Source organism: Charadrius vociferus, unplaced genomic scaffold (genome assembly GCF_000708025.1).
Source record: "Charadrius vociferus isolate BGI_N301 unplaced genomic scaffold, ASM70802v2 scaffold230, whole genome shotgun sequence".
NCBI lineage: Eukaryota > Metazoa > Chordata > Aves > Charadriiformes > Charadriidae > Charadrius > Charadrius vociferus.
In genome coordinates, this window is record NW_009646500.1 from 1,550,243 (window position 1) to 1,570,336 (window position 20,094).

At 35.4% G+C, this 20,094-nt stretch overlaps 1 protein-coding gene across 1 annotated transcript in view; it reads left to right on the forward strand.

The window, feature by feature from the left end:
- The window catches only part of TBC1D32 (TBC1 domain family, member 32), a 94,148-nt gene that overhangs the window by 14,530 nt on the left and 59,524 nt on the right, over window positions 1–20,094 (forward strand). Inside the window, exons 14-22 of the mRNA XM_009883278.1 lie at window positions 119–261; window positions 4,482–4,609; window positions 5,754–5,955; window positions 8,931–9,013; window positions 10,747–10,885; window positions 11,599–11,686; window positions 13,245–13,363; window positions 13,785–13,901; window positions 17,399–17,487. Coding sequence (XP_009881580.1) covers window positions 119–261; window positions 4,482–4,609; window positions 5,754–5,955; window positions 8,931–9,013; window positions 10,747–10,885; window positions 11,599–11,686; window positions 13,245–13,363; window positions 13,785–13,901; window positions 17,399–17,487 — 1,108 coding nt within the window. The remainder of the gene's footprint in view (window positions 1–118; window positions 262–4,481; window positions 4,610–5,753; window positions 5,956–8,930; window positions 9,014–10,746; window positions 10,886–11,598; window positions 11,687–13,244; window positions 13,364–13,784; window positions 13,902–17,398; window positions 17,488–20,094) is intronic.

Sequence of the window (20,094 nt, forward strand, 5' to 3'; positions counted from 1 at the left end):
CCCTCTAACTGTGTTAAATCAGTGCTTAACAAAATTATAATTCAGAAGCATTTATGTAAGCCACACAGATATGTTTGTGTAAGTTAAAATATAAACAAATACTTTTTGTGTTCACCAGACAATTATTCTCCAGCAAGTCTTGTTATGGAGATTCTGCAAGTTTTTTGTGATCAAACAGGATGTGCTGCTGAATGTTTATATAAGGATGCAGTGATAGATGCCCTACTTCATCCTGTTCAAACTTTACTGAGTGGCACAGAGGTTTGTAGTAATCTTTGAAATAATTTTTAAATCTATAGAATTATTATCATTTTTCTGTATTTTCTATGTAGAAGATTTATTTAGTTACATGGTAACTTCTGTAGTATTTTCTACCTTAGCTGTTATAGGAATCATTAAATAGTGTAGTCTGTCATTATGATCGGTCTGACAAACTTGGTTTTCTTAAAAGCTTGTGAATAGTAGCAAAAATTGTTCTTTAGGGAGACCATTTCTTTGAGAAAATACCATAGCTTAATTATTTGTTTGTTTTTTTTTCCCGTCCGATGTTTTTGTGTGTCTTTTGGATATTTCTTGGATGCTTATTTGCTGTACCTCCTATTTAAAAGGCAACCTACTTTTATTCCTTTTTAAATTCATCTGGCAACTTGAAGTTAAGTGTATAAATAATATAAATACTCAATAATTAGTATAGGTAAAATATGTAATTCTTCATGGGAAATTATTTTCTGAATCGGTAAAAGGAAGAGTTTGTGATTTTTTTTTCATTTTTTTTTTAAAGCACTTCTATAAGAGTTGTAAAAATCTGGGGAAACATTATCTACCTCTAGATACTGAAAGTCTAGTTATATTTTCAGCCTGTCCTGTTGTTTTTGTTTTGACTGAGATGATTTAACTGATCTAGGTGACTGTAAGTCTCAAGACAGAGAGGCTGAGGGTCTGAAATGCCCATGGAGGAGCCTGAACTATCTTACATAAAGAGACTCTGAGAGAAATTAATGGCTGATAAGAATTTACTTCCTGAGATTCGTGCTTGAAAAGGCAGTTTCTAAATTAAATACCTCATCTATATTCTCTACATTCTCAAAGTTGAATTTTGTCAGTATCCTTCTGATTATTTTTTCAGTGCAATTTGTGTGTTTTTCAGAAAAGACACTTCATATTAATTAATGAAAATATTTTTACCTATACAAAAGTATTCCAATGCTATTTCAGAAGTTTCCAAGTAAATATTTAAAGTATGTATTTCTGTAAAGCTTAAAGCTATAGTCCTGCAAAAACTTGATCATGTCAATAATTTAGCTCTTCTGTGCAGTAGCATTACTTACACATTTTATTATAAGCCTATCTATGGATGCTTTTCCAAATTAACACTTTAGGTTGTCTTGTTTTTACTGTGCAAATTTTTTGGAGTACAAAAAATGACTGAGCCTGCATATGCTTTGAACACTGATAGTCAAATTTAAAAACAGTACTAAGGCAATCATTGATTTGCTGTGATGGAGTCCTGTGTAAATCCCCTAGGCAATCTGTGTGTTCGCATGGTATTCTAAAGCATATACAACCGTCTCACTTTTTTATTATACATTGGTAGTTAAAAAAGAAATTACCTCAATGTTTAACAGTTCTTCCTTTTTTTTTTTGGTTTCTACCATGCTCTGCTGCTTCTCATAGGTAGCTGAACTCTTAAATTGTAAGCCTTCCTGTGACTTAGTAACTGGTCTGTTTAAAAAAACAGATCAGATTCAGGCATATTTAATGCACAGGAGCTGTAGTAGGTTGGTTATGTGTTGTGAATCTGGAATATGTCATATTTGTTGAAGGTGCAAATTGTTTTGTATTGCATCTGGCAAACAATGGCTAGAAAAGGTAGACCAAGTCAGAGTGACCCTCTTTGTCTTTTACAATTTGAACTGGTTTTGCTTCCCAGCCAAACCATTGGCTCTTCTTAGACACCCAGGAATCCTAATGCTGGACACTACTACTGGACCATGCCTATATCGGAAGGTTATAGCCATGCACACATCTTTCTTCAGCTGGAGTTGTGGGGTGGGTAGCACTGGAGCTGCAGTGGGGCTCCTTGGTTGTACAATGGGCGTAATGAGCAAACACAGTGATGTTATTTTACATTTGAGCTCTGAATTCAATCAGATAAGTGCAAGCCTTACTTGCCTTTTAAGCAGAATAGTATTGTGTATCTGTAGTAGCGAGGAGATGAGAAGCTTGGTGGCAATAAGCAGGAGTTGTCAGAAGGATCAGTTTGTGGGCAGCAGTATTGATCTTTTGGGCTCTTTAGCCTCTGAGTTGCTGCTGAAGCATAGCTGGTACAGAACTTTGCTTTTATATTCCAAATAAACAAAGTACTATGTTTTGGATTTTTTTTTTTTGGTGTTGCACAGGGAAAGCAAAATAGTAATGCTCTTGAAGAAACAGTGACAGCACAGTATGTTCCTTTCTTAGAATTAGGAACAATGATACCCAGTAACTTAAAAATAAAAGGTCAGGGAGATTTTTAACCCTCTGTATTGCTGAAAATTTTAACTAAAAAACCTAAAGTCAAAATGGTACTTTTTCTTGGGTTACTTTGACCACCGGCATTAATAGTAAATTCCTTAAAATTTAAAGTAGGAAGACTATTTTTCCTCTGTGCACTATATAAAATGTAGAGCTACCTGTCAGAGAAGAAGTAGGAGCTGGATTGCATAGCATTTTAAAAATAATTTCTTCTGTGAATCCAGCTGTCCTTGATGAATAACAGAAGAGTGGAGAAGACTTAAGCAGTGGCCCTCAGCTTCAGAAGGGTGGTGCTTTATTCTCCATTCTGACGTACTAGATATTTAACAAGTGTCACTGGGAACAGTAATCCCTGCTAGCTCATCTCACTGTGGACTCCACTCTCTTGTCCGGGGTGTGGGTAGGGGGAAGCTACCAAAGAGGACTTCTTGCTTTGAAAACTGTCCTTCTTTTTTGTAAGTACGTTTGTGTGTAATTCCTAGGAATTTGGAGGAATATAGACAGGGACAGAGTTTGGATGAGCATTTTCAGGACACTGTGTAAGTCCTGCAGAATTACAGCTGCTGTCTACTGTAAGGCCCTTGGCCCATCTCCCCGTTATTTCCCCTCCCCTGGGCTTGGTAGCCTGGGCTCAGGACCAGCATAGGTAGTACTGTGAGTATCCAGCCTTGAAGAGAGCTGTTTGAGAAGGTGCTGCAAGGAAGCCTAAGCAGGGATCCCCCCAGCGATGACTGTCCTAATAAGCCTCAGTGTGGACTCACTCCACCTTCCACTCAGGAGTGTTTTATAAACTGAGATTCTTGCCCTCGTTCCATGCCTGTGCTGCGTTGTAGCAACATGGAATCCTCCTGTCCCACTCATGTGGACCCTGACCCACAGTCATGACTTCTTCACTTGCTTTGCCTCGGACCTGCTTTGTCACTGTAGATCCGGTTGCATGGTGATCACTGGGCTGTCTGACCCTGGTTACTGTGTCTGGTGCTGACCCTGACTCACTGACTCAGCTTCCTGGCTTAACCTTGCACCTCCATCATCATTGTGGAGCAGATCAGGACTGTTGGGTGAACCTAGTTACTATCACTGGACCTCATCTGCTCACCTTGCTTGGGTATAGTGGGACTGCCCGCCCATCCCATGGCAAGCCACTGCCTCTGCTGGCCTCATTATCACACTCAGTTCCTGGCTCCTTGTCCCTTGCAGGGCATCCTGCCCTCGCTGCTCCTTGACAGGTTCTTCATGGAGCACTGATGTTCTGCTTGTCTACTATTGGAATATTGACTTCACTTATTAATGAGCAATGGCCAATTTAGCATTAATTCGGGTAGTACGCTCATTAGTGATGGTACCAGGCTGTACAGTCTGAATTCCAGTGTTAAGTGTTCAAGTTTGCTTGATGACAGCCTAATTGTGCCTATACAGTGGTCTGAAGTGAATAAGGAATTGGCAGATGACTTTTGTTTTGGTCCAGTGGGGCAGACTTTCCTCATGATTCCAAAGCTGTTTGGGCCTACCGCAGCCTAGAAGTTGGGTAGACACAGAAGATCTCCTTGAGAACTAGAATTCCAGTTCTAACCGAAGAGTTGCCAATGGATGTTCAGCAATGAGGGAGTTAGCGTGTTTCTCCTCTTGATTCAGGTAATGCTGTTATAACCCTAGATGGCATATCGAAAGCTTTCCCACATTCATGGTGGGAAAAGAGAAAAAGGAGTTTAGAAATGTCTGTTCTCTGTATCTGTGCAGTCACTGAATTTCTGCCATAATCATTAAAAGTGACAATTACTGCGATTTGTGATGAAGACTTCTATGTGATGGCGTTTGAGCATAGGCTGTTTACTTGTTTTGTTTAAGCCATTAAGCAGTCATCAGAAAGGTGACCTTCAGGTTCTGCATACGTAAGCCAGACTTGAATAAACAGCTTTCACAGAAGCATTAAATGGGAAACTTTTTTTTTTCTTTCTTCCAAATAGGTATGTATAAATTGTCTTGAAACCACTTTAATTCATGTAGCTGATATTTTGGCAAGGATTGCTGCTGTAGAAGATGGTCTTTCTCTTCTTCTTTATGGAGAAAATGAAAAAACTGCCAGAGAAGATAGGTAAGAGTGCATTAATGAATAGCATTAGTGAGTACTTTAATGAATTACATTAGTCTTACGAGACTCATTTTCTCTTTTTTCATTTATCTATAACGTGATGTATTTTGTTTATGTTTGGAGTAAAATATCTGATTATCAAGTAAAGTAGTAAGTGTTTTAGAGAATGTATTAGGGAGACATTTATGTGTATAACCAGATGAAACGACAGTTTAAAGAAATACTTTTAGTAAGGGAGATTTCCATGGTTTACGTGTTTTTCTTATTCATGTGAGAGCTTTCCTTTCTCTGAATGTGGTTCCCTTATATTCGTAGCGCTGCTGTTCAGGTGAAAGGCCTCTCCTCTCTGTTTTTTGTTTGTTTTTAGAATAAATATTAAAAATTAACCTAACTTATTAAAAGAATAGATTTAATGTAGCATTCACTTTTCAATACATCTGGTAGAGACAGATTTTGTATCAGAAGCTGACATTTGTAATGCTGTACCTAACTTAGGATCTGTGTGATCCTGTGGGTAGTATATTGTTAGTTGATGCTAAAACTTGAAACAGGGCAGTAAAACTGAGACTAGCCTTTAAAAATATCTAAGCTGCGTGTCATAAAAATGTGTGAAATGTATGTCTTCTAAGTGGAGGAATCTCAGAAGTTGCATATGTTTTTAAGGGGGTTTGGAAGTAAAGGATAGTATTTTGGAGAAAGAGTTTTCCTTTGCATTGCAAGCCTAGAAAACTTCAAAAGGAGATCTTGGATAGGAAAAAGGAAGAACAAGGACAAATTTTTGCCTTGTAGTGATATCCTTAACACTGATTAAGCAGCAGCTAAAATGGTTGTCTTGTTACTCTTCCCAACTGGACTCTTACAAAACATACAGTCTGTGTAGTTCGTGCCTACGTGCCCTGGAAGAAAGACGATGGATGCATTTTTACCTTACGTAGACCTGTAGCCCAAGTAAAATCACTTGCTGTACACTTCTTTTCTTTTGACTGGTGTTAAAAGTTAGAATATCGTTCCCTCCACAGTGGGTCGTAGTTTCTTTTCATAGTTTATTTTCCCCTAGAAAAAATTAAATACATTTAGTCAGAGGATTTGTTTCAAGGCTTATTGATGACTACAAACAAACATTTTAAAAGTGTTATTTTATTTCTAGTCCTGCAGCTGTTCATGTAATTGTTCAGTTTACAAAGAAACTTCTTCATGACGACATTTCTCTTTTATCTGGATCCGAGATTTTGCCAGTTGTTAAAGGAGCTTTCATTTTTGTATGTCGTCAGATGTACAAAACTTGTGAAGGCCTGCAGATGCTAATTCCTTATGGCTTGCATGAGTCTATCGGAGAGGCCTGGAAAAAGGTAAATCTTGTTTTGGCTTGGGAAGATTGGAAAGAATCTTACTGTAGAGGTTCAGCTTACGTAATAGGTGCTCTTTGCTTCAGGTTGCTTATATTAAAGTAGTGAGGTAATGCTTGGAATTGTTCTAAAAACGAAGTTCTACTTTTCAAATTTTCCTTCTGTACAGAAGCTTAGTTTGAGACTTCTGTGCCTTGAGATTAAACCAGGAACTCTCAAGATGCATGGATAGACCTATTGTTCATAGATCAACTCCTTTCTAAATGTTGTCTTTGATGCTGGAGGTCACCTGATGTCATGATAGCCACTGTCCACCACAGATCTGGTTTTCACTCTTGGTTTGGGATATTTAAGGAAAACCTCTTGAGATGTGGTCTTAGTGATTTTTAGGCTAAAGTAGTTAGCTTTGGTCAGAGATACTGAGGAAGAAAAGGAAATGCCAAATATTTAACTTAAATAGTTAGATGCCATTGAAATATTCTCAAGGGACCATAATGAGCAGTGCCAGGCAGGAGTTCTTGTCTTACCTGTGTATTTGGATACCTCATGAAGTGTAGAGTCTGTATTTCAACTTCAGTTTGATTGCTAGTCTAATGCTTTTTCTGCATGAAAGAACAGTTCTGCGTATTCTCCCTTCTGTTATAAATTTACTGAACAAGGTATATGGATCCCTGCTTTATTCACTAAACTTTTCTATTTTCAGTGTTCTGATAGTTGTATGCAGTGTGAAAAGTCTTACGTATTACTATAAAAATTTAGTTAAGATGGAAAAATGACAGCAGGTGCTGCAAGAGCAGTTTTCCTAAATTCACAGTGAAGTAAAATTCAAACAAACGTTTGAATCATTAAAATCTTTGGCGGTATTTAGGTAAGAGTAGCATACAAAGCTTCAACTTTGGCTTCCAGCTAAACTGAAAGCATCTTTAAACTATCATTAGTAGAACACTTAGTGGAATAGCAAAATTTAGCTGTGTTGTTTCACTTCATACTGAAAAATGGAACCATCTCTTTTTTTTTAACTCCCGCGATGGTAAAATGTTTTCATAGAGAAGGATCAGAGCAAGCTGGAAGAAGAAAGTTGGCTAAAAAACTAAAGATTCCTTTTGGAGGCAAGGAAGCAGGAGAGATTGAATGCAAGGGAAAGGGAATGGAACAGCTATTCTTCCTGTCAAGTGCTGTATGCTTTTATTATGATTAGAAATTTTAAAAATACAGTCACAATGTAAACTCAGGCAAAAAATGTTAGAAAGATAGAACATGAATAGAAGGGAGACTTTAAATCACCAGCTTGTGGGTCTTTCTCACTGCTTTTATGTACGAATATTATCATGAAAGCATACATTTTGATTGAAAATAAAATATATTATTACTTACAATCATAATTATATGACAGTAAACTATGTTTCTCATTAAAGAATGTTGGTTTTGAAACTTAGGCTCTTCCTTGCATTGAGAGCTTTAGGATTTCACTGAATTAAGGAGTTTAGTTCACTTGAATCATGCTGTAATTTACGTAACTCAACAATCTGTCTGTCTTTCTGTGCTTTCCTATTGTGTAACTAGTCAGTCTTACTTGAACTAACCTGTTACTCTATTTAATGTTTATCACAAGCAGACTGTTATATGCTTTTGATGGGCATTTCCAGTTATTTGCTCTAAAGCACCAGAGCGTTTGCACATGCACAAAAGACTTCTTTGCACATTAAAATCATCTATGATGGTGTAGAACATCATTTAGACAAATTGTTTTGACACATACAAGATAAGTAGGCTGAATGTGTCGAATTTAAAAACAATCATGAAACATTTAACTGACAAAATGCCATTTTTTCACATCACTTTGGAGGTCAAATTGAGACTGAAGTGTAATCTACAAATTCAGGACCTCAGGAATTGACAGGTTGGTACAGTAAAGTTGCATTTTCAACTCTGCCATCTTGATTAGTTTTTAAATTATTTTCTGTAATTTTTCAATTTTAAAACATCTGTGGTTTATAAAATATTCTACCATTTGTAGTGTAGCAAAAATGGTGGACTTTGGAATCTAGCCAAGCAGTAGTGACAGTTTTTTAATGGATAGACTGGTAATTTGTTTCCTCTGATTTTACATGTCTCCTGGGGTTTTAAGACTGATGGAGAAACAATTTTTTTTCTTGGCAGATTCTCCTGGAATTCTGGGACAGAATTTGTACAGATGATACTAAAAGGGGAACTTAACAGATTCAGGGCAACTGACTGTCTTAATAATCTTTTTTGGATATATTAGATCACTTTTATGAGAGAGTAAATTAATGACTGCTTGCTTTCATTTGCATGGTGCAATATGCTTTTTATCCCTGGAAAGATAAACCAGCTTAAATCATTCATCTTACATATACAGTGTTTTTCACACTAGTTATTTTCAAACATAATTTAAATTAGAAACTTCGTTTAATATAAAATTGTGTATGTATGTTTATCTATGTCTGTATGTCCAACTATATCCATACCAATATAGATACATTTATAGAATGTATACATAAATAAAATAAAAATTGACAGAATTACTTAATAAATTTGGTACTGAGTTGTTGACTCCAGAGGCTTTTATTTCCATTACCTGTGACAGAAGTAGAGAGTTGCTTTCTGTTTTTTTGTTTTGTTTTGTTTTGCTATTATTAATACTGATTTTTTTGCTTTGGGAGTCTCCAGTTAAAAAGTAAAAAAAAAAAAAAAAAAAAAAAGTGCTTTATATTTTAAGAATTTTAATGAAAGTTTAAATAATGTACTAGCTTTAAAATGGTTTAAGCCCAAGGAAAAAATAAAAAATAAGCTTTTCTGGAATAAAACGTGTAGTAGAATAGTGTATTCTGTGCCAAAGGCTAGAGTACAACCCGATCACTGTTATTTTTTTAATGTATAACAAGAACATGAGCAAGATCTGGAGTTTAAAAATGGTGTAAATAAACAGTAAGGAGGAATTTATTTTTTTATTTCAGACAAGTTTGCTTTCAGAAAGAGTACCCACTCCTGTGACCGGCATGGACTCAACTTCTTCGATAAGTCTAGAGTCCAAAAACACGTAAGTTGATGCTTAATTTATGCACGTGCACAAGCATGAACATATGCTGCTAATTTATCCACAGCTGAGGCATCTTATGACCCTGTGGTTTTTTTGCTAAAAGCATAGGGGTAGGTAAAGGGAAGTCGTCTTAGTATAGGTCTGAGTAGAGTTACAAAATTGTTCTTGCTCTTTCAGGACTTTCTTGTCTTACAGAGTTCTGTCTAATGTATGTAAGATTGACTTATAGTTGATTCTCTCTAAATACAGAAATTGGTTTGAGGAAAATGTGAATTAGAAAGGATAAAACAAAATAGCTGTCAGAGTTTATCTTATGGCTTTGATGCAGTGTTGGTTTAAAATGCTGTTCTGCTGAATGGTATCTACACCTTCAAAATACTATGTAGCAAGATTGGCAGCATTTTGGCTGAAAGCCTAATATGTATTAAGTGAAAGACATCCTTCCTTTTGCACTAAAACGTAACGTCCATTTTTCTAGAAGTTTGTATGCATTAATATGAGAAATACACAAATATTTGTGAGCCTGAAAATTCAGGGTGATGTTGCTGTTAGTGCAGAACCTAGTTAATTAAGTAGGTTCTTGTTTATACTTTACCATAGATTGCGTGTATAATTTGCGAAGATGCCTCTATAGTCTGTGGTGGTGGCATGTGAACTGGTTATAGCAATTTAAATCTAGTGGTGAAAAGAAATGTAGGGATGCAGAGCTCTGACTGAGAAGGCTGTTACTAATCACTACCGTTGACATAAGCTACAATTTCCTCCTAGCATCTAGATTTTTCATTTAACTATGGAACAAGACATGCTTATATATTTCTGGGTGAAATTTTTGCTTCTGAACATGACATAGCAGGGATTTTGCAGGAGATGTGATTAAAGTTTGGGGTGGTAGTTCGCTGCTATGAGAAAAGCTGTGTGCTGCTTGCTGGTGATGGGAATCAAAAATGAGAAATGAGAACTAGAGATGAGAATCCAGCAAGGAAATGCTTTTAGAGAAGCAGAATCAAGCAGAATCACAAGAGTGTAGTGATACTTGCAGGGATGGTACCTAGTCAAAGGTAGGTAATTCACTTTTCCTTTTAGGGCACAGAATACTGCAGGGATGGTACCTAGTCAAAGGTGATGTAATTACTTCACTTTTCCTTTTAGGGCACAGAATATTTTGTAGGGCAGACTTTATTCTTGCAATTGCTGTTCTTCCTTGCCACGTCTGTAGAAAATATTTTCCTTTTACTGCTGTTAGTACGTGAAGCTATTGTGTGTATATAGCACCTTATTTTCATAATTCTGTAATAGTTTCTAACAGGAGCCTTTATCTCCTTAAATGTGCATTTTTATTAGTTCCTCATTGTGTTTTTACACTGGTGAGAAATTCTGAGCCTGCTTTGCCAGTTTGTCGCTGCCATATGAATACCTTAAAAGACTTGTCTAGAGTCAGCTGGGAAGTCATAAATACATTTAAGGATGGCATGGGTCTTTTGTGTTCCCCATTACATCATCTTTCCGTTCTGTGTTCCTACCTAACCTTAGTTTTCCCAGGATGATTTTAAATGTTTCTACAAAATACAGTCTAATACGTATAACTTTCCCAAATGCTTTTTAAAAACTAGTGTAAACATATGGAGTAAACAGAGTCTAGTGAATGAAATGCTGTTTTTCAAAGTCAGAAATTGTAGTTTTTCCCCATGCTTTTTTACGTACCTTTTAAAATTATTATTTTGCTACTCTTGCAGTGTGTTATGGGAGGAGACTTTGTTAGATGCCTTGCTAAATTTTTCTGCCACACCGAAGGGACTATTTCTGCTTCACAGTACAGGTGCTATGAATGACTGCGTGAACTTTATGTTCAACAGTTTATCAAAAAAACTCCAGGTAAGCATTATAGAATCTCTACAGCTTTTCTTTCTTTTAATGATTCCAATTAAATAAAGAAGAAAGAAAATAAATCCAGAAACCATTTTGTCACTTAATTTTTGAAAAAATAAATTTAAAGTGTAGCTTTTCACCTTTGACATTGGTGCTACACTGATTTAAGTTTGTTGGATGTTAGTCATCTTCAATATGTCAGGTATTTGTTTAGGTTTTCTGACTTTTTATAGTAAAAAGTTTGAAATGCTAAAGCAAAATATGTTTTCTTTTTTTTTTTTTTTTTCTAAATGCAAATTTTTCTAGACCACGTAGGTAGGCAGTGTTGAAATCTGCATATGCTAGACAGTACTTGAAATGTAACCAAAAATTGGATAATATGCATTTTAGGAGAAAAAACATAATGTTACAGACATCCTACTGAATGTGTGCAAAAATACCTATTGTAATGCAAAAGTTTTATTCTTTGCTGATGTTGCATGTCTCAACCATAGTATTTTGCATTTAAATTTTGATAAGATACTTGCTAAAGATGTTTGGTTTGGAATCTGACCCTGATAAATCTGTAGAGGATAATATCTATGCACTGTTCAAGTCTAACCATACTGTGGATTAAATTCTGTAAACAAGTGTAGGAAAGATCAATATTTAAGAGATCATTTGAAAGTTTCATGCCCTCTGAATAACTAACACTGTGCTTTTATATTTGTTACTAACAGAGAAATGCATGTGAAGAGTTTGGTAATAGAGTGATTGTTACACAAATGGCAACAACACCGACAGGTGCAGTAGCTCTACAGAGTTCAGGTAAATTGAAGAATGATGTTATGAATACTTACATGCTGTAGTCTTGCATATTAGAAAAAGATTGTGAGAAAGATGTTAGAAAACATCAACTGAGCAGAATAATTACGCAGTATTAGCAAAGACTGCGTAATTAGACATTAAATGTCTATTGATTTCTTCTTGATGGAAATTTATTCTTTCCAACTTTTAAATCATTCACTTATCTTGATGCTGGATTTTGGTTTTGTTTATTTTTTTTTTTCTTAAATTAAGCAAAACCGTTACTTCGTCAGTTTGGATTTCCAGAAATTTCCTATATGTGCATGAAGACATTTCTGTCTGTTAAAAAATAAGTTGCTAACAATTTGCAAGTGCTTCTTATTGATCTGTAGATCAGAATTAATAACTGTTGATTTGTGTAATTTGTATGTACTTTCTGTGGCTACTGACTGCTCAAAGGCTGAGAAACCGTGAAGTTCTGAATGTCATTGGTGCTCTTATACGATAGTGAGATGGAATTTAGATTATAAGAATTGACAATTTTTCTCATATGTTAACTCATACCACAAAGTCCCTGCAGATTTCTTCTCAGATAACTCAACTGTTGCCATACCACCCAGGGGTCTGGGTAGTCGTTATGTTAAAACTAGAATCTTATCAATAAAGTAAAGCTGCTGTCTTAAGTTGTGAAGGAAGTCCACGAGGTACAAAAGTTGCAAATAATTCTCCCGAGTATCTAGAAGCGGCTGGTGTGTGATTAAAATGACTTGACTGAAAGACTGTCAGAAATATAGGCAAAGTCTGCCAATCAAGGAAACTGATTGTTAATTGCTTATTATTTATGCCTCTGGGATCTTTCAGAAAGCAGGGAGCAGATCTACTTGAGGAGTAACCCATCTGTCCTGTTTAAGGTTCTCGGCCAAGTTACTTCTTATGGCCCTTGGTGTCAAAGACAAATGGTAGACCAAAAATAATCAGTGTTGGTTTTCAGTGTTGAGAGGAGGTTGTGTAATGTATGTAAAGTTTGTATTAAGCCTATAACTTACATTTGGAGATTTCAGAGTTAGATGGCTGTCCTTCCTCTTCTATTTTAACATCTAACTTTTTAAATTCACCTAGTAGTTCTTCTCTTAAAAAGGTTTTTCCAGTCCTTAACTTTTCAATGTGGTATGTTTTCATTTATTAATGAGTTATAGTAAATCTGTATTTTCAAAACCACGGAGCAAATACTAGCGAAGCCTTGATCTGTAGCAGTTAACTTGTTAAAGAAGGTCAGCAGCTCATTTACATGGAAGTTATATAAATATCATCCTACTCTAGTATAATAGTCTTTGTGTACTGTTGCATTAGATTTTAAATTGAACATAAGCAGACTGCTGTAGAAAGGTAGTTTGACTAAAGGATAGAGAACAGCAGGGAGGGTAACCCTCAGGCAGTCTGTCTTGTGAAATTTTAGTCCACAATGCAGAGAATTTTGAGAATCTGGTTTAGGATTATGGTGTGAAATGTTTTTTTAATATGAAGATTGTTTTTCTGGTGTTCTTGCCATTCAGATAATTAGAAGAAACATTTGTTTTAGGTTTTATAAAGGCACTTGTAACTGAATTATGGGCTCTTTTGGAGTGTGGAAAAGATGATGTGAGGGTAACCCAACCCAAATCTACTCCAGTTGACCCTATTGACCAAAGCTGTCAGAAGGTGAGAAATTACTTAATCTTCTGTTTTGGCATGGAAAAAATAGTACTGTATTTCAGATAGGATAGTACATACCTTTCTGTAAATTTTTATTGCAACTCTACCTGCTTCTTGGCATGTGGGGCAAAATTAAGTGTAAAACACTAACTGATGACTGATTGAAAGAATTTTTTTCCTGCATGCCAAGTCACAATGTCAAGGATCGATTAAAATCCTATTTACAGACACTACTGCCTTTTTAGATTATATAGACACTTGCTAGGGTTTGCAGTCTAATTTTGGGCAACTCTATTTATGCCAAGTTCAGCCTACAAAGAAGAATAAGAACAAACCTAAAGCAAATGGCAAATAATTTTTAAAGTTTATTTGGTTATACTTAACTAATTAACATTCCCTTTTGTCCCCCATTTTTTTCTTTCTCTAGTCTTTTCTGTCTCTGATAAACTTGCTCACTTACCCTGCAGTTTTTGAGCTCCTGAGTAAACAAGATATACCAAATAAACCAATGTATTCACTCCGCGAAGTACCTACAGATATTATTGTAAGTATAGTTTTTATTTTGAAAGAAAAATAAATACTTCTGTGCAGACATTTTTCCTGACAAAAAGTTACCATAATAACAGAATAAGTTTTTTCTTCGTAGTGAAAGATTTTGAAATTTTCTGCATTTTGTATTCTATACAGCATGAGGGCAGTATATGCACATATTACTTCATGTTAACCTAAATTTTCATTTTGAAATCCTAAAGATAGTATAAAACTTGATGCCTAATCTAAAGATCATCTTTTTTGACTTCTGTTAGAATTGTGGTTTTCCATGGAAAAAAATTGACATACGTAAACACCTCAGTATGTGCATGCAGATACATGCTGGAAAATGCTGGAAAATCTCTGTACTTCTATTTTATATAATATTGCTCTATCACACTGTGGATTTAAACAAAAATTAAAAAAACAAAAAACAAAACCCAAACCAAACCAAAACCTCAAGCACAGGTGATTCGCACACAGAAAAAATCACTAACTGGGAAGTTACTGTTTAAGGCATATTTCAGTCCTAAGAAAAATGGTCTCACCTTTTCTGTATTTAGTATTGTTTTGTATTAGTTCATCCAACTGCAATCCACTTTTTTTTTCTCATCTACAAAGCACAGGCAAATTTAATCTGTGACCTTGACTGGTAGTTAATTTTTTTTCTAATGAGCTAGCACTTTGAATTGCTGTTGTGTTAAAGTGTTCGTAGCACAAGCTCTGGATTGGTGGTAGTTGAAGTTGTTTCGACAGCTTATATCATAATACTGTGTGTTAGGTTTGGAAGGGATTTTTGTAGTTCTTTTTTGTAACACTGTGTTGGTGATTTCAGGAGAAAATGGGATGATAAATGTCATTTTTCCAATACACTCAATGTGTCCACTGATGGATAGTTCTGTTCAGTCATCAAGTTTTCTCAGGCACTGGGAGCAGGGGAGATAGATGTATATTGAAGGTGATACATATTTGAGAGCTTTCAGATCGGGGTGGATCTTAAGTAATGATTTTTGTGACTTTTGAAAGCCTATGTTGTTTTGGCTTTTGAGGCACTTCAGTAGTTTGATGGTATTCTCTCGGTTTCCAGAAATAGCAATACTGATACAGTTGTTCAAAGTTCCCTGAACTGTTACAGATGTTTTGGACGGGGTTTGTCTCACTTACATCCTGTGCAACAGTGGGTTTTGTAAGCTGAAGCTAGACATCCAAGATTCTGTAGTTAAGAGAAGGGAAATAGTCAGTTAATCGAATGTTAATTTAACACATAATGGCTAAGTCTAAGTACTCAGAACACTTCTGGGGTTAAGCGGACGTAAACATTTGTTATAACCATATTTTTGGGCAGTGATTGCACTAAGCTAAAGATTAAAAAAAATAAATTGACCAGATGTAACTATGGTTAGAAAGCATAGTAAAAGCAGTTTTGGTGCCACTAGAAGATTTGGTTAGAAGACCTAATTGCTTTCTGTGCTTCGTTTTTCTGTATTTCTGAATCATGTCACATTGCCACGGAACCTGACTTGTAGTATTTATGCTGAACTATATTTGATAATGCACAGAACTTAATAATCTTTGCATGCCTTTATTTCTTAAACACACAGGATTTAAACATTTTTTCCTCCTTTGTATTTTTGGCTAACCAGTTGCATCATTAACCGAACAGATTATCACTTGGGCTTTTAGTACTTCTGACTGATGACTAATCAGGTTTTTATTTTGTGCCCTTGAGAAAATTTTTCTTAATACATGCCAGTTTTTTTTTTAAACTCTTTGCCATATAAAAATATTTTAGAAAACGAGGCTGATAAATCAGGGTCCTTCTGCCTGCTTCCACTCTTCCTTTGAGAGGTTCTACAGTACACCTATTCAAGGGAATCTGGCTTGGAAGGTACCCTCCAGACCTGTAGCTTTGAAAGACATGTTTAAGCAGGTGAAGTTTGTTTTTTTTTTGTTACCCCCCCCCTCCCCCCCCGTGATTATGGAGAATCTTGTATTTAGATGGCGTATCTTAGGTATTCAAAGTAGAGGACATCCTACCTGTAATATTTAAGCTATACAGTGTAGTTGAGCAGTGCAGATTTATCTGCACGTTTTTCTGATTGGACCTTGTGTTGGACCTTGTTCACTATCTTCCTTCCTAATATTCCAAATCAGAGCTTGGTCTGCTTTCTCAGTAGTTCTTTCTCTGTGCCTGCTCTTTCTACTCTATTGCAGGCTCCAACCTTTGATGTATAGCTGAGAGGAGGAGATGTTGGCAGAGAAATATCCCTTGGCATTTAACTCTTTGCACGTGCAAATATCTGAAAAGCCTTAAACCCCCAAAATATCGATCTCTTGCATTACTGATTTTATGAACAGCCTTGAGGTCCGAGTTTAATTATTTTATTGTGAATTTCATTGTGAACATACTATGTAGAAAAAATACATTCTTCATAGTCCCCTACCATCCAAAAAAATCTTGTAGGGTAAATATGGTTTCACTGTATTTTAAATAACAATGCATTTTATAAAGACACTCTATTTGACAAGTGCTGGAATTTTTTTTTTTCCTGCTATTGGGAGTTTTACTTGTGGTGTGTATTTCATCTATGTTGAAAAACAGAGCTTTGGTTGATTTCAAGAAAGTACGGATCCTAACTTTTCTCTTGTATCATATTGAAATGACTGATTGATCTAACCATTTGAATACTAAGTCTGTGTCTGAGACTATACTTCTTAAACGTGGAGAAAATAAAAGTTTGGATTTAATCCAGATTAAATAAAGCCTATAAGGACTTTGTAGTTTTTCTTCTGACCATAGCACAGCAATCTGTCTATGACACGATAACAGTGAATGTTTTTATGCATTTCTTAGTCTTTTAATGAAATAATTTCTTCAGAAGCAGTTTGGATATGCAGTGAACCAGGGGGGAAGAGAATTAGGTTGGATTTGTGGAAGAAGTGGGAAGCAGCCATGGGTCGTTGTCTATTACATGAAATGCTGTATGATGAAAGATGTAAGCCTCAACATCCAAGCTAAGCCTTGTTACGCTGAGAATAAATAGCTGTGTTTTGAAGCATGTAGTACTAACCAGTGTTAGAAAGGTATTATACTAAAGGATTTGCTGTTATTTTCATTAAAATAGATGTATACACATTTCAAACATACAAAAAAAGCCAGTTTAACATTTTTGTTATGGTTTAATACTAAATAAAAACTGGGGTACTTGATATGCTAGGATCTTTTTGTATGTTTAGTGATTTATTCTTTTTAACTGAGTTTTTTTTCTCCTAATCTTCCATATGGTTGTTTTTTTTTTAATCTAAGATTTTTATTTTTCCCCTTAACCTTCTATATGGTTTCTTTTTGCCATTGGCTTTTATGGTGGAAAGCACCTCTTCTTACAGAAATAATTTTAATGTGCATTTTATTAATAGGTTTCATTTTATAGTAAACATCCCTATGAAACTATTATGTGCATAAAATAAAAATTCATACATGGTTTTTTTTGCATTTGTCTTCTTTGGCAGGATATCATTGACAGGCTTATAATTTTGAATTCAGAAGCTAAAATTCATTCCTTATTCAGTTATGAACAATCACATATCTTTGGTCTGAGGTAAGATGCTCATTTTTTATTCTCTGGTCACATTAACTAAATAGGATGTAACATGCTTGGATGTGTTGCTTCTGATAAGATAACATTGTTTGGGTTTTATTATGCATGAAGGTGAAAATTCCCCCTTTTTTAACATAAGAAGATTAAATGAAAAATGGCCTACAAAATGAGAATAGCAATGAATCTAATCTTATTACCTGTAAATGGATATATTGTAATATGATAAGCAGTAATAGAAATTGCATGTTGTTATTTTGCCTAGTTAATTGAAAAGAACATGTGCTACATGCATTGTAGTGCATAAACCAAAAATCTTACCAAAATACTAAAATTAAGTATTTTTACCATATTTATATCAGTTTGGTTTATCTAGTCTCCCTGTACTTATTTTTTTTTTAATTTATTCGTTTAATTATCATCAATTTCACTAAAACTTTTTTTGAGGAGGGTACCATTTGATCCCAAATATTTCTAGAACCTGAAGGAACACATAAAATATGCTCACACTGTCATGCTCTTGCTTTGTAATATTAAGTGCTTTATAATATTTTAACATAGAAATTAGTTTCTGCGTTTTTCTGTTTTCCAAAGTTGAGTATATAAATCCTGAATTCATATTTTTGTTATGAACATATTTTGTGCAATTGGAATAGAAGATCTGCTGGATTGTGCTTCATAGTATGGAAATCTTTGATAACCTTGGTTGGGCGAGATGTAGCGCAATTGATTAAGTACTGCAACATTAGCTTTCTGCAACTGTATTTGTACTTTGATATCACAGTAAAATTATTTCATACTACATATGAATAACCATAAGATAGAGTACAGTTTGCTGATAAGGATGAGCATGGAGGACGTGAACAGTAGCAGAATTTGGAGCTGAGAGATAAATGATTTTGTCATATAAATCAGAAGTTATAAATGCTATTTTGAAGGAAATCACTAGTTGGGATAGGAATGAGAAGTCCTAAGATGAAGTTTGAAAAATAAGATATTATTCTGCATTTAGGATTATATTGACTCCATAAAAAGCTTCGTGGAACTCCCATTGATTTAATTAGGGATAAGGGAAAGTGAGATGTTTTACAGTTTGAAATAATAGTTTGCTTTTACATTGTGTTCTACCTTTATAAGGTAAAAGAACGGATTTCTCCTACAATGTTATTAGGAACCTTTGTAAGGTATAGGCAAAAATGAATTATTCAGCATAAGCTGTTGACTCCCGTGCTGTAAGATGGAGACTGGTGTGCAAATACATGGATCATGTGTTGAATGCTTACAATATTTTTAACAAGGCCTATACCCTGTGAAGCAACAGCACTGCCCATAACTACACATAGGAGCAATGTAAATAGCTTATCTATAATGACATAAAAGAAGTTTTATTGTTACACAGATAAGATGAGCTTCAGAGTTCACTGTGGTAAGGACATTTTCTGCTGGACACGGACAATGTCAAAAACCAAGTGAAAATCCAGTCAAACTGCCAGGTTTCAAGAAAAGATTAAGTAATATTTTCAGTGTGGAAACCTACTTGTAAAAGTGGTAGGTATCTTAAATAGTAATCAGAAAAAGGCAAAAAATTTAAAACATTTAAATGTAATTTTCAATAAAAGCTTCATGTTCTGTAGGGACATTTGGAATCTCAGTTGTATCTAGGACCTCATATTTAAGTTCGTTTTAACAGATTCAGTCTTTTTTTGTCTTTTTTTTTTTTTCTTTTGTTATTGTTCAAAAGCCCTGTTCTCTTCCCACCTGCCTTTCATTGCCTTTCCTATAAAAGAAAGGAAGGTACAATTCCAGGGATTTTAATATGGGCCTGTGTATACCACAGATTATGTAAGACTATTTTTTCCTGTTGATTAAATGGCATTTCGTGAGCATGTGGGGCTTGCTGTACAAAGGTATTTTGCAAATAATAGAGAATTGGCAACTGCCTGCACAAAGAACTTTTATTATTACATAGTTATTCAAAGTTCCCTATTAAAATGATACCAGAATTCTGGATGATTCTGGAATTTGCCATGGTTACTGTATCATTTACAGTATTAAGGCTTGCAAGAAACCCTGGGCTATATTATCTGAATATGAGAGGAATACAGGTAATTTTAAATACTTTTTGAAACCAAGTTCCATGAGCTTTTCTGTGAGTGCTGCTGACAGCAGACATCTGTGTTCTGTAAACTGAACATTGCCTTGTGTAGTTCATAGAATCATAGAATGGTTTAGGTTGGGAAGGACCTTGAAGATCATCGAGTTCCACCCCCCCTGCCATAGGCAGGGACACCTCCCACGAGACTAGGTTACCCAAGGCCACGTCCAGCCTGGCCTTGAACACCTCCAGGGATGGGGCCTCAACAACCTCTCTGGACAACATGTTCCAGTGCCTTACCACCCTTAAAGTGAAAAACTTCATTCTAATGATTAGTCTAAACCTGCCCTCTTCCAGTTTGTAGCCATTCCCCCTCATCCTATCACTACATGCCCTAGTAAAAAGTCCTTCCCCAGCTCTCCTGTAGGTCCCCTTTAGGTACTGGAAGGCTTCAATAAGATCTCCCCGGAGCCTTCTCTTCTCCAGGCTGAACAGTCCCAACTCTCTCAGCCTCT